The 14485-nt window shown below is 45.9% G+C and overlaps 1 protein-coding gene across 7 annotated transcripts in view; it reads left to right on the top strand.

Moving 5' to 3' along the window:
• LOC149367362 (receptor-type tyrosine-protein phosphatase mu-like) overlaps positions 1-13426 on the top strand; it is a 264042-nt gene extending 250616 nt beyond the window's left edge. For all 7 annotated transcript variants that reach the window (XM_089555344.1, XM_089555325.1, XM_089555335.1 and 4 more), the window contains 2 exons: positions 1041-1176; positions 11414-13426. In XM_089555344.1, coding sequence (XP_089411470.1) covers positions 1041-1176; positions 11414-11493 — 216 coding nt within the window. In that variant the 3' untranslated portion in view covers positions 11494-13426. The remainder of the gene's footprint in view (positions 1-1040; positions 1177-11413) is intronic.
• The last annotated feature ends 1059 nt before the right edge of the window (positions 13427-14485 follow it).

Below are 14485 nucleotides of genomic sequence, written 5' to 3'. Positions count from 1 at the left end.
TGCCTTAAAAAGCAGCTTTCCAATAAACACAGTTTCAAGCAACGTTACTAGATTTTGTTTCAAGTTCAGCGCCGTGTGCGTCTTCTCTCCGTTCTTGTCCTGTGTCCATGCGCTGTTTCATTGTAAGCTGTTTCAGACAGGGTGGCGCTTTCCGCATCTATAAAAGAAAGCCTATGCCCATCCGCCCATGCTCGGGCTGCCTTCTAAAAGAACGGTATCGCATCCTCCGCAACCGCTAGCTGTACAGTGTAACGGCCCTCTCGTGCTTGCTGCATGTCAAGTTGGACAGCGAGAGAGAGGCTCAGAGAGCACAACAACAGCGTCAAGAATGCCTCGCGACACCTGGGCATACACTGCCGTGATTGCGAACCGTGCAAGAAACACGGCACTGTCTTTGAGCAGACCATAGTTCTGCGCAGCTGTGAGGGAATAAACCACAAGGGAGATTATTGATGCTAGTGAAATCTGTAAACTCAAAGATAATTGTGTCAGCATTCCTTCTGCGTAGTTAAGTACAAAGGAGCGTCAATTCTTAGACATAACGCCCCAGTAACGGCTGTTGCAAAAGTTGCCCTTACACGTGTTTACTCGCTCTGGATACTGTTTGTTTTTTCGTTTATGACGTGGCCTGGTTCTTCGCACGACGGCCATCACCGCTATCAAGGAGCAGCCAAGCGTATCAACGCGATGTTTGTTTTGATGCTTGTACAGTCGGGGACAAAAGTCTCCGGACCACGTGTTCCACAAACGAAGCTTATAGCTCTGCTACCAGACAGCGGCTGGAGACCGCAATTGTGCAGATGAAAGAACAAAAATTTACCTTTTACCTCCAAAAGTGTGGTCTCCAGCCGCCGGCTAATAGCAGAGCTATAGGCTTCGTTAGAGGAGCACGTGGTCCGGAGACTTTTGTCCTTGACTGTACTTTTTCTGCGAGTGCCACTGATGCATTGCATAAATGTGGGCGCATTGCATGCAAATAAATCCCTGAGGAGTGCCCTGGAGGGCTGGGTTGGTCTGACGTTATTGTGCGACGCCTGCAGCAACGGCGCCACTGCGTGCGGCCTGTTCTGCGCCGCCTCCTTCCTGGCGGACCAGCTCAAGTCCGAGCGGCACGCCGATGTCCTCATGGCGGCCCGCACAGTGCGCCAGCACAGGCCCACCTTCCTGCCTTCCCTGGTGAGCGTCGCCCCTTCAAAACACAATGGGCTGGCTTTCGCAAGTTCGTTGCTTGTTCAACTCGTGTCGTTTACAAGATACCCCTGTCATGTGGTAGGGTGTACACGGGCCAAACTGGCAAATGTGTTAATGACCGGCACGCGAACGGAACAATTCCTTGAAAAATCCGCCCGATCAAAATACTCTCACAGCCCCGCCACGGTGACTTAGTGGTTACTGCGCTCGGCTACTGGCCCGAAAGACGCGGGTTCGATCCCGGCTGCGGCGGCTGAATTTCGATAGAGGAAAAATTCCAGAAGCCCGTGTGCTGTGCGATGTCAGTGCACGTTAAAGAACCCCAGGTGCTCGAAATTTCCGGAGCCCTCCACTACGGCGTCCCTCATAGCCTGAGTTGCTTTGGGACGTTAAACCCCAATAAACCAAACCAAAAATACTCTCCCACGTCACTGCAGGAGTTGTGAAAAACTGTGTCCGGGGTTTTAACAACATTTAAGTAATCGGAAAAGGAAAAAACAGGGAGGAGAGGGAAATTCTTGAGGCCTACCATATTAGGCTGCAAGGCACTGACACGTGCGTCAGTGCACCCTCCTTGCATCTCACTTGCAAAGAAGTTAATTTCCTAAACAGAAGTGTGCGCGTGCAAGTTTGATAAGCAAAATATCTGTCTTTGTTGTTTGCCAGTGCTGTAGCGTGTATCCACTCCTTGATGATTTGCCATTTATATATTTGTTTGTTTTTTTAGTGTGTGTGATAGGCATGCGTCTTCTGGTGACCTAGGTTGGCCATTTCTAGATTAAACTTCAGTTCTTGTAATAAAAACAGCGCAAGGACACAGGACGAGAACGGAGAGTAGACACACACGGCGCTGAACTTGCAACTAAGTTTATTGGAAAAACACGCTGCTTTTCAAGGCAGGGCGTCAAGAAAGCGCGCGCATGCGCTTTGTCAAAGATACACTTATCGGGTAATAAAATGTCTCCTAAAGGCACGTGTGATTATCGGTGCTAACCACTGTTTAGCAACTTCATTTCCTTAGAGGACAATGCTACTGAAGGCTGGCTGACACATCTGTTTCCTTTCCTCAAGATATGAAATGCCTCTGCTACTTCCCTCGTGCTACGATCGTTATGTATGAACAAGATTTCGGTGTCAACAAAAAACGGGGTGCACTTACACTCGAGACAATGCTTGGCCAAGTTTGTTGAACTCTTACCCAAAGAATTTTGGTGCTCCAAAAGCCGTACATTAATGCAGCGACCTGTCTGGCCAATATAAGTACGGCCACAGGACAGAGGAATCTGGTAGACCACAGCAACCTTACACGAGACGAACCTGTTTGCATGATTAATTTTACACCCTGTTTTCTTTCCCATTCCATCCCTCTTCCTTTGAACAGCTGCCCCCACTTTGCCTACCTTATTAGGTGCCGAGAACACAACGTTGACACCATACTTGGCCCCCACTTTCTTGAATCTGTGCGAAAGGGAATGCACGTACGGCATTACAGCTATATTCTTTGTTCTATCGTCCACACTGGCGCGCTGCTCAGAGTCACGTTCGGAGGTTTTCAATTTCTTCAGGATCTTTTCCGCACACGACACAAGAACTGAGTCTGGGAAACCGGCCTGCTTACAGCGGTGTACCTGGGCGCAGAGGCTAGTCTTCATTTTGTGAGAACAGGATTTCTTTAACGCCATACTCATGCACCCTGTTACTATCCCGTTTTTTACTAGTTTCGAGTGGCAAGACCTATAGTTCAGCAGGGGCTTCTCACTCCGAGGGGAGTATTGCCAGCACACGTGGTCTTTTTCGAAGACCAGCAGTAAGTCCAAAAATTGTAATGTGTTATGCTGAGGAATTTCATGCGTAAATTTCAGTCCGGACCCTTTCCTTACAAAACAATCTAAAACACTTGACACGGTTTCTGCCTGAGGGGACTTCACAATCACAAGGTAATCATCAACATACCTAAAAATGCGTATAAAACCACCTGCCAATTCATTCGCCACTTCCTTGTCGACATGACTAAGGAAGATGCTGCTGAGCACCGGGGCTACTTTAGATCCTATACACACGCCAGACTTTTGCAAGACTGTTTGGTTTTCCCAAGAGACATACGTATTCTTGAGATAGAAGGTGAGGAGTTCCAGAAAGGATGCCGTAGAAATTCCGCATCTATCTTGAAAAGCATGCTCGTCATTTTGATCTTCAATGGATTGCTGTACATATTGCAGGAGAGGCACATGCGGTAGAGAAAAGAACAGATCTTCCACATCTATACTAAAACCAGAACAGTCTCCAGGGTTGTCACTGAGTAGAAAGTTAACAATTTCCTCTGAGTTTGGAACCAGGAACGGGTCATTCACATGCAGTGTTGAAAGATGTCTGTTTAGGTACGTGGAAACCACCAACTGCCAAGAGCGATGCTCGGAAACTATTGCCCTGAACGGAATCTCCGGCTTATGTGTCTTGGCCGCGAAGAAGATTTCCAGAACCCCTAGCTCAGCATCTTTCACCTTCTTTGCTAGCCCTTCTAAATTAAGTTTAAGCAGCAGAGCCTCTGCCTTCTGTTTACAACGTGCTGGTTTTACCTTGGCGGTCCTGAAATTCTTCATCACTGTATGGCGGGCTTTCTCGGCATAAAGGTCTTCCGATAAGACAACAAAAAACCCTTCTTTGTCCGACTGCACCGCTCGAAGCTGCCTATCACACAGATAGTTTACCAAGGAACTAAACCGGTTACTCTGTCCTTTAGTAGTCTCACAATGACCTACAACATCTACACACTCAGAAACACATTTTGAGCGGCCATCTATTGTTGCCCTAGACGATACACTGCGAGCAAAACCAAGTTTTTCAACAGTCTTCATACCGGTTTCCAAAAACTACTAAAGGACAGAGTAACCGGTTTAGTTCCTTGGTAAACTATCTGTGTGATAGGCAGCTTCGAGCAGTGCAGTCGGACAAAGAAGGGTTTTTTGTTGTCTTATCGGAAGACCTTTATGCCGAGAAAGCCCGCCATACAGTGATGAAGAATTTCAGGACCGCCAAGGTAAAACCAGCACGTTGTAAACAGAAGGCAGAGGCTCTGCTGCTTAAACTTAATTTAGAAGGGCTAGCAAAGAAGGTGAAAGATGCTGAGCTAGGGGTTCTGGAAATCTTCTTCGCGGCCAAGACACATAAGCCGGAGATTCCGTTAAGGGCAATAGTTTCCGAGCATCGCTCTTGGCAGTTGGTGGTTTCCACGTACCTAAACAGACATCTTTCAACACTGCATGTGAATGACCCGTTCCTGGTTCCAAACTCAGAGGAAATTGTTAACTTTCTACTCAGTGACAACCCTGGAGACTGTTCTGGTTTTAGTATAGATGTGGAAGATCTGTTCTTTTCTCTACCGCATGTGCCTCTCCTGCAATATGTACAGCAATCCATTGAAGATCAAAATGACGAGCATGCTTTTCAAGATAGATGCGGAATTTCTACGGCATCCTTTCTGGAACTCCTCACCTTCTATCTCAAGAATACGTATGTCTCTTGGGAAAACCAAACAGTCTTGCAAAAGTCTGGCGTGTGTATAGGATCTAAAGTAGCCCCGGTGCTCAGCAGCATCTTCCTTAGTCATGTCGACAAGGAAGTGGCGAATGAATTGGCAGGTGGTTTTATACGCATTTTTAGGTATGTTGATGATTACCTTGTGATTGTGAAGTCCCCTCAGGCAGAAACCGTGTCAAGTGTTTTAGATTGTTTTGTAAGGAAAGGGTCCGGACTGAAATTTACGCATGAAATTCCTCAGCATAACACATTACAATTTTTGGACTTACTGCTGGTCTTCGAAAAAGACCACGTGTGCTGGCAATACTCCCCTCGGAGTGAGAAGCCCCTGCTGAACTATAGGTCTTGCCACTCGAAACTAGTAAAAAACGGGATAGTAACAGGGTGCATGAGTATGGCGTTAAAGAAATCCTGTTCTCACAAAATGAAGACTAGCCTCTGCGCCCAGGTACACCGCTGTAAGCAGGCCGGTTTCCCAGACTCAGTTCTTGTGTCGTGTGCGGAAAAGATCCTGAAGAAATTGAAAACCTCCGAACGTGACTCTGAGCAGCGCGCCAGTGTGGACGATAGAACAAAGAATATAGCTGTAATGCCGTACGTACATTCCCTTTCGCACAGATTCAAGAAAGTGGGGGCCAAGTATGGTGTCAACGTTGTGTTCTCGGCACCTAATAAGGTAGGCAAAGTGGGGGCAGCTGTTCAAAGGAAGAGGGATGGAATGGGAAAGAAAACAGGGTGTAAAATTAATCATGCAAACAGGTTCGTCTCGTGTAAGGTTGCTGTGGTCTACCAGATTCCTCTGTCCTGTGGCCGTACTTATATTGGCCAGACAGGTCGCTGCATTAATGTACGGCTTTTGGAGCACCAAAATTCTTTGGGTAAGAGTTCAACAAACTTGGCCAAGCATTGTCTCGAGTGTAAGTGCACCCCGTTTTTTGTTGACACCGAAATCTTGTTCATACATAACGATCGTAGCACGAGGGAAGTAGCAGAGGCATTTCATATCTTGAGGAAAGGAAACAGATGTGTCAGCCAGCCTTCAGTAGCATTGTCCTCTAAGGAAATGAAGTTGCTAAACAGTGGTTAGCACCGATAATCACACGTGCCTTTAGGAGACATTTTATTACCCGATAAGTGTATCTTTGACAAAGCGCATGCGCGCGCTTTCTTGCCGCCCTGCCTTGAAAAGCAGCGTGTTTTTCCAATAAACTTAGTTGCAAGTTCAGCGCCGTGTGTGTCTACTCTCCGTTCTCGTCCTGTGTCCTTGCGCTGTTTTTATTACAAGATGCTTAACCAACTCGCCCAAACTGCCATTTTACTACAAACTTCAGTTGTTAGTCCAGTGTTGTCCTGTGTTCTTTTCCTGGTGTCTCGTACTTTCGCTCTGCAGTGCCGTTGCAAATTTCAGTTTTGGAACTCGTCAGCTTCGCAATAGTCAAATAAACTCGCCGGCGGTTAGCGCCCGTGTAAACATGTCATTCAGCCATAACTGTTTCCACTGGTGAACGCACTGCTGTCGGCGGTAGGCTGGCATCGAGGCACCCTAGTCGGCGGTGCACTGTGGCGCCCTCTCTGCTCTGTGGCGCGAACGGCGCTAGCACAAGCGTGGCCGCTGCGATCTGCTCCGGCGGGGCGCCGTATCGCGGAGGCCACGGCACAAGTTTGGGGCGCTGCGTCGTCCTCGATACGGCTACGCGGCCGACTACCAAACCCGGGAAACTTCCTCATAAGGGCTGCCGCTGCGAAACTATTGGTGCTCTACAGGGTATTTCATCTAAATGTGGTAGCGGTTTTTAGCATAGGCTTTTTAAGTTATAGTAGCGTTTTCTGTTTCATAGCAATGTCAGCGGTACTGCGCATCAGGTACAGCTAAGCGGTGTTAACTAGCAGGCTGGTGACCTAATGTTAAAGTTATTTTTTTAGCTTATATAGTTAAACTCTTCATTTTTTGCAGCTTCTGAGCCAGAAGAACCGACAAAACCGTGTCAGAAATACTAAAAAGAATGTTTTGCAGTTCTGTTCTAACGACGGATTTTTCTGTTGTTTTGTAGTATTTTTCGGTAGTACTTTTCTGCATTAATTTTCTGTAGCGTCAAAGATTCTGAAAATTGCAAAACACCAAAAGAAAGGACGAAATAAGAGCATGAAACCGAGGGAAATTGGCGATCCACCAAAAGCGTTCTAGAAAAGTCTTCTCGGCGCTGCTAGGTGCTTGAAGGTTTTTTGTAGATCGCAGATTTCCCTCGGTTTCGTGCTCTTATTTCGTCTTTTCTTGCTCCTGCTTCGTCCTTCACTTCTTCACCTGATGGCGCACTACAACAGTCTTAAAAAGCTCTCAAAGTCCAACGAACGCAGCACAAACTGTAACCGCTACTTTATTTGTTGTATTGAACAAACTGGAGTGACACTGCCTCCTTTAGCCAGGGCAACTAGTTCCCTTAGGTCCGGATCATTATAGCGAAATAGCTGGGAAAATAAAGATGGGCTGGTGTAGATTTTGCAGGTAATAGCAGCAAGCCAGTAACCCCCGAGCGCGAAACAGGTAGAATAGTGGTATCTTGCCAGTACTAACCTATGGGGCAGAAACTTAGAGGGTAAGGAAAAGGCTTGAGATTAAATGGAGTGCAGCGGAACGAGCTATGGAAACGCAAATGATAGGTGTGCGTAATGATAAGATTAAGGAAGAGAGTAGAGATATAGAGAATGGTTCCCTTCATCGCCTTTGCATCTCACTTCCCAGAGGGGGCAGTGTGGGACAAGGCACAGAAGGCCTCCCTTTGACTAACCCACACGAACGTTCCTTCGTGGCGAAGGAGTAAAGTGTATGATAGTTAAGAAAAATAGCGCAAAAAAAACGAACACGGAAGGGAACGAAACCGTCCTCGTTTTTTTTTGCGCTATCTTCCTTAAGTATGTATCACCAACTCGCCCGTTTCGCCGTAGTTTGTATGACCCTAGATCTAATCGTCAAGGCGGAAACTTGGGCTAGTTGGAAGGCATCTAAGACGAACAGTATGTATTCCCATCTCAACCTAGTTTTCTTTTCACTACAATTACCTTACTTCACATTGTTACACGTCATACTGACGTTTGAGTCTTGCCGTGACCTTATATTCACAGTTTATGTTCTGTTTTGATCACTTTTTTAATCCGCCTCTCCACCATGTCAACCAGCCCCGCCGCGGTGGCTCAGTGGTTACGGCGCTCGGCTGCTGACTCAAAAGACGTGGGTTCGATCCCGGCCGCGGCGGCCGAATTTCCATGAAGGCGAAATTCTAGAGGCCCGTGTACTGTGCGATGTCAGTGCACGTAAAAGAACCCCAGGCGGTCGAAATTTCCGGAGTCCTTCACTACGGCGTCTGTCATAACCTGAGTTGCTTTGGGACGTTAAACCGCAATAAACCAAATAAACCAAACCTGTACACTGCATTTTTTGGTATCTGATGGTCTCTTATAGATTCGTGGAATTGATTCAGAAAGACGGGCGAAATGTATCGCAGGACGGCAGAGAGTCTGAAAGCTTGAGGTGCAGCCGCTGCTGGCACGGGAGAGGGTTAGGAGGTCATTAGCGGCCTTTGTCGCGCAGTCGCCATGGCTGATGGTAATGACTAAAGACCGGATTTTAGGCAAAAGCCTATTTTATTCAACGCTTCGTAGGCGCACCATTTTTACATATCAGCACGAATTAGGTGTTGACAATATGTTTAATACTCTTTTTACAGTGCCTATAAATGCCTATTTTGGGTGTCAGTGCCTATAAATGCCTATTTCCGACGTCTGTGCCTAAAAATGCCATTTTTTACAGAAAAGGGGCCTGAAATAGGCTGCGGTTTTGCTTTCAGATTCTGTTTGCTTTCGAATCCATTTCGGTTTTGAGTAGAACACACACGCGGCAACATTAGATGACCTCGTCACTTGGCTGTGGTGAACACTGCACCTACGCCGGCTGCGTACACAATACCAACCACGTCAGCGGAAAATATCGAAGCAACCTTTTTCCTATTTTCTGTCATTTTATCGTAGCAGCTTGTTGATGACTTTGGCTGTTACAGTGGTAGTTGACCAGATGGCACCACAAATGGCAACATATTTATTAATGCTGAAGCATCGTGTATAAAGTTCGATTCCTGTGTGAGCGAAGACTGAACTCATTTGTCAGATGCTTTGAATTTACAATGTTGCTATCAATTTCTAAACACATGGCCTCCTGTTAAGGTGTTCATTGTTTCTACTTTTGTACACGACAAGCGAATTGTTTGTTTCGAGGTATACCAAAGTGTTCTAAAAGGGTTGGTAACCGTCCCTTTTGCTCTGCTGAAGCATGTGTATTGTACGAAAAGTTGCGCGACAGCCTTAAAAAAAAAAACGGCTTCTAATGTTCGCACCTTGCTTAAGGTCCAAATCGTTCTTGCTGTGTTTTTGTTTTAATTTACGGCAGATATTGCGCGCTGAAGTTCGGAACTGTGTGCACTTTTGATAAAGTTTATAGTGCCTATTTTTCTCCGTTAGGTGCCTAAAATGCAATTTTAGCCGCCTATTTATGGCGCCTAAAACGTGCTTTTTAGTGCCTAAAAATCCGGCCTCTAGTAATGACCATGCCGTGTACAAGCTGACTGTAATAAGGGAGTAATTACTCATTGACGTCCACCTGAGCGCAGCCATACGGCTACAAAGGAAAGCTATACAGCTTTCTCAGAAACTTTGTAGTTAAAGAAAAATTCGTCCTGGTCCGGGGCTCGAACCCGGGACCACCGCTTTACCGGAGCAGTCGCTCTACCAACTGAGCTAACCGGGACGGCAAGCTTTGTAGCCGTATGGCTACACGTCAGTGAGTAATTACTCCCTTATTACAAATCTACTCCACCTTGGGGGATTCCCCTAAACCTTTGGCCAACAAGCTGGCTATCTGTGCAATTATTTCTCCGTGACCACGAGTAAAAGACGCCACAGTAGATTCTCATTTTGCCCTCGTGATCACGGTGCTGTTTCTGTATCGGTAGAAACTGAACAGGCTCTTTCTGGTCTTTTCGCTCGTTCCTCTGCAATTTGTGTGATTGTGTGTGTGTGTGCGCGTGTGTGTGTGTGCGTGCGTGTGCGCGTGCGTGTGTGCGTGCGTGCGTGCGTGCGTGCGTGCGTGCGTGTGTGTGCGTACGTGCGTGCGTGCGTGTGTGTGTGTGTGTGTGTGTGCGCGCGCGCGCGTAAGTTGCATCTGGTTACACCCAAGAATGTGGTTACTATACTCAAGAATAAAAGTTGCATATATTTAATGTCTAAGACATAATTTGTTATTTCGAGTGTTTCTAGTCTGTTTAACGACTTTACGGATAACAAGAGTCTTCGTTCCCTTTAAGTGTAAGCGTGACGGATATACGTGCATAGAACGACTGCTACAAGCGAGTCATGTATCGCACACACAACACACAGAATACTCTTAACGTACCACTTTAACTGCATAGTAATATCGTGCATAAGAAAGCATAAGGAGAATAAACAATGCAAAAAATGTCCACACTGTGCTAGCGCACCTAATTTGCATTTGGCTTAACTATACTTGGCTTTTTTGCCAAAGACTTATTCGTGCTGTATCGTGTGTCCTGTATAACATTAGATATTTTGATATCTTATGCATATTTCTGCCCGTAAATGTGTCGCATATGCTCTATCCTATAGTGTCCTTAGATACGGAATTACTGTCTATGGTCACTGCAAGGTTCGCTGGCAACACAGGGTGAATTCGCTTCTGCGTTTACTACTAAAGAACCTACAACCTGTCCTACGACCTACGAACCTACGACCTGTCCATTGGTAACTTGACATAGATATTTTTAGCAGACTACAGCTTCCACAAGTTTTAACGCTTTGTTAGCAGAAACTATTGTGCTAAAACATTTCTGGTACAGTCATTTCACCATTCCATATGTTCCTGCTCGGGATTTAAGACCAAAATACCGCTACTGTATTCCTCGCTCCTCAACCCGGTACGGAAAGCGCAGACGTCATTACTATGTACCTACCTGCTTCAATAGCTTGTCACCTAGCGTACTCCGCATGAAAACTAAATACACCCTGAAAAAAACTTTGCGGTATGTCTCGGTGTTGCTTCCTTCCCCGTAGTTATTTCATCTATGTTACTGTCTTAATTTGAAATTACTGTAATCCCTCTTGATGTTGCAATAGTTATATATTTATTTCACCGCGTTGTTGAGCTTTTTTTTTGGTTGTTGCCAAGTACATGGTGACGTCTCTATTTTCCTTTGTTTTGCCAATGTTCGCTGTCTGCAAGGCGCTGCCACTCAAGCCCTTTGAGGCTTTGGTCCCGCCGCGGTGGCTCAGTGGTTACGGCGCTCGGCTGCTGACCCGAAAGACGCAGGTTCGATCCCGGCCGCGGCGGCCGAATTTCGATGAAGGCGAAATTCTAGAGGCCCGTGTGTTGTACGATGTGATTGCACGTTAAAGAACCCCAGGTGGTCGAAATTTCCGGAGCCCTTCACTACGGCGTCCCTCACAGCCTGAGTTGCTTCGGGACATTAAACCCCAATAAACCAATAAACCAAACCAAACTTTGAGGCCTTGGTAGGCCTGATTTATGTTGTGGGATAATTGACATGAATAAAAGTACTATCTCTCTATCAAAAAGTACTATCTACGCAAATCGACCGCCGTTTTCTTTTATTTTATTTTGCAGAGCCAGTATCGCCTCCTGTACGAGGTGGCCTGCGCTTTGGCGGCCCCGAAGCAGAGCAAATTCCTCTGAATCGAGAGTGAAGACAACAACGAAGACTGCGCTCCCCTCCGTCTTCGGCCACGCATTCCGTCCCCTGCCACGACCCGGGTCTCCCGGACCCGGAGGCCGCACTTCTGGGTCCGCTCCCGTGGTTTCCGCATGCACACCAGAGCTGCGACATTCCCAAAGATATCTGCGCGCACGGTGGAGCGCGGCCGCAGCAACAGCACCGTCAGTTCGAATCCCGAGAGCTGATGTGTTCGCCGTTTCCAGCGAGAAAGTTGCAGCGACTGCGTGGCGAGGTCCTTGCTTTTGAGGTTATTCTCGCGAGGGTGCAATTTTTATGTGTGCTCTAGATGAATGCATTTTTATCTTTTTGTCCGACCGTTCTGTCTCACCTCAAGCACAGGATATTCAAGGCAGCATTCTGTGGAACTTAAGCAGAACCGAAAACTGGGCGACTTGGTGAACGTTCAACATTATGTACAGCGCGAAAAACCAAGAAGAAAAACGAAGTTGATAGACAGCGTTTGTTTGTTTGAGTGTTGCTTCCCCTGTCTTCGTTTTTCGCGCTGTACATAATGTTGAACATTCTGTGAAAAGCGAAACGAAACGATAGCTGCATTCCAAACATAAACGCGGATACTTGCTTGTGCAACTAATCTCGCGGGTAATGGCTACAAAACTATGGGTTCTCATGCAGTCCGGACCTGCTTCAGCACGCTCATCGTGAAAAGTTTGTCTCCCCTTTGTGCGGTGAGATGTGACGAAGAACACTCCTTCCTAATCACATTCTTAAAAAAAGAATACCGGATAGCATTTACTCTGTCTGCTATAGTGTCTACAGTAAGTGTTTAATGTTCTTCTTGCGATTTTTCCGTCAAAACTCGGACTCGGATCGGTTTCATTGCCCTACAAGGTATGTACAAGTAATCACATTTTAGAGTGTTCCAGTACCTTCTATTCTATTAACATATAGGATTATACTAATCCGACCCACTAATCCGCCTTAATCCACTGCTAATTTGCCTTAATCAATTTTCTGGGGTGAGCCAACTTCCGAATTTTGGGAGTCCTGAGACTTTCACATTTGGCAGTGCCCTGTGATTGGTCCACTGGGGATCGTGTCGTGTTAATGACGTTACGATCTTCTGAACCAATCAGGCAATTTTGTGACAGCGAAGCCGGAAATTTTTCTCAAATGAAAACCTAAATGCAACCGCATTTCGATTGCAAAAAGACCTGCAGCCGTGTCCTTTCGCACAGGCACCTGGTCGTAGTACGTTTATAGTCAGGTGCATCGTCTTCACTGTAGACGTAATGACTCGTCTCCCTGAACAAAGTTAAATTCTGCATTTTCGTGAATGGCCTGCATAGCCTCCTTGCTAGGGAAAAATGACCCAGTGCAACTCGTGAGTTGCAATTGCATGGCTGTATCCTGACAATGGTTGCATCAGGTTGTTTTTCAAACATCTTGATGATGTTTTAGAGGGTTATCTAATGAGGCATGTGGATGAGGGCTCTCAAAAGGTTTTTTGAACGTGGTAATGCGCTTTGTGGTGTTTAAATGTCTTGTTGCTAACCTGTAAATAGCGATTTGAACGTTCCAATGTTCACAGTGCGGTCGCTGCTGCGAGCGCGACGTGCAGTGAAACAGTCCAGTGCAATTTGTTGCAGTGATACACTGATGTGAAAGTTTATGGTTTTGTCTGTAGATAGTTTAAGGACTGAGAAGCTGCATGACTGCGACGTTATGTTTTTGCTGTTTTTGGTGAAAATGACGTCATGTTTTTTTTGTTATGGTTGACTGTATATAGTGCCTTTTTTTTAGTTTGGTGCATTTTAGTTACTTTCTGTCCAGCCAATCAAGATACGAGTATATATTGTCTTAGCCTTGCATGTTTGAAATGCTGAAGCGTAAAGATGCATGTTTAATGAGGACAAATGAATGCTTTTACTTTCCTTTTCTCTCAATGAGTTTCTTATTGCTCACTTGGTTGTTATTGTCAACCTTTCGAGGGGGTTCATTTTGTATCTCCTTGGCACGAGCACTGAATGTTTTGGTTCAGGTCTCTCACGAGCACAGCTCTTAGCATCCTTCCAGCGCAAAAGGTGAGGCATGCTGCATCACAAACGATAAACAAGTGCTGAACTGCCCAGTACCACTTTCCAGTTCACGAACTTCATACTCCTGCAATTTTATCGCTCCCAATACTTTAGTCAAGCAAAGAGAAAAGCTAGCTGTGGTGACGTAGGCGACTGCGAATTTCCAGTTCATGTTCAAGAAAACTCGATAAAACTAAGCTTCCAAAGTGGTAGGCTTAGAGCGCGCACACACACACACACACATATATATACATATATATGAATTTTTAAATAATTTATTAATTGAGCCTTTACCACAAAAACGACAAAAAACTTTAATTGAATATATTCGAATGGAATGGAATATTTTTGTTTTACATGCCAAACGATCTGGTAAGTTCCATAAAAAAGCTCCGAACAGAGCGAAAGAAACAAAGGGAAATTGATGATACGCTCGGTTTCTTTTTGTCATGCTTTGAAGATCGCCTTGGCCTCCCATTCATTTGACAGACGACAATGTTGAAGTTGTGATGGAAGCATGCTTCACAGCTGCGGGACCACAATCATGAGGCTATAAACTACCCTTCGCTAGATGCTCGGAAGGTGTATGGCGTTGGTCGCCAGCAATTAACGGTGACGCAAGGGCAGCGGTGTTAAATTATGCCCAAAGCGCTAAGAATACATTGGAAGGTATCCGCATTCATTTCTGTCGTTGTGCATGATTAGTGTCTTCTTTTTTTGTATTCCTTCTTGATGCCAGAAAGCCTTGTCACTGTTTAGTGCTGACATTTTTTTCTCATGCCTTGAATGCAAATGGGCATCTTCATGTGAGGACCTCAAAGCTAGCGTCCAGTGTATCAGGCACAATGCTGCACATTGTCAACTATTCAGACTGCACCTCGCTGCTAATACGCCACAGCCTCCAATGCACCACCTGCCGGATCTTAG

This window comes from Amblyomma mixtum, chromosome 1, assembly GCF_055824585.1.
Source record: "Amblyomma mixtum isolate Tamu chromosome 1, ASM5582458v1, whole genome shotgun sequence".
Lineage (NCBI taxonomy): Eukaryota > Metazoa > Arthropoda > Arachnida > Ixodida > Ixodidae > Amblyomma > Amblyomma mixtum.
The sequence above is the reverse complement of the archived record's forward strand: the minus strand, read 5'-3'. Positions and strand labels throughout refer to the sequence as shown.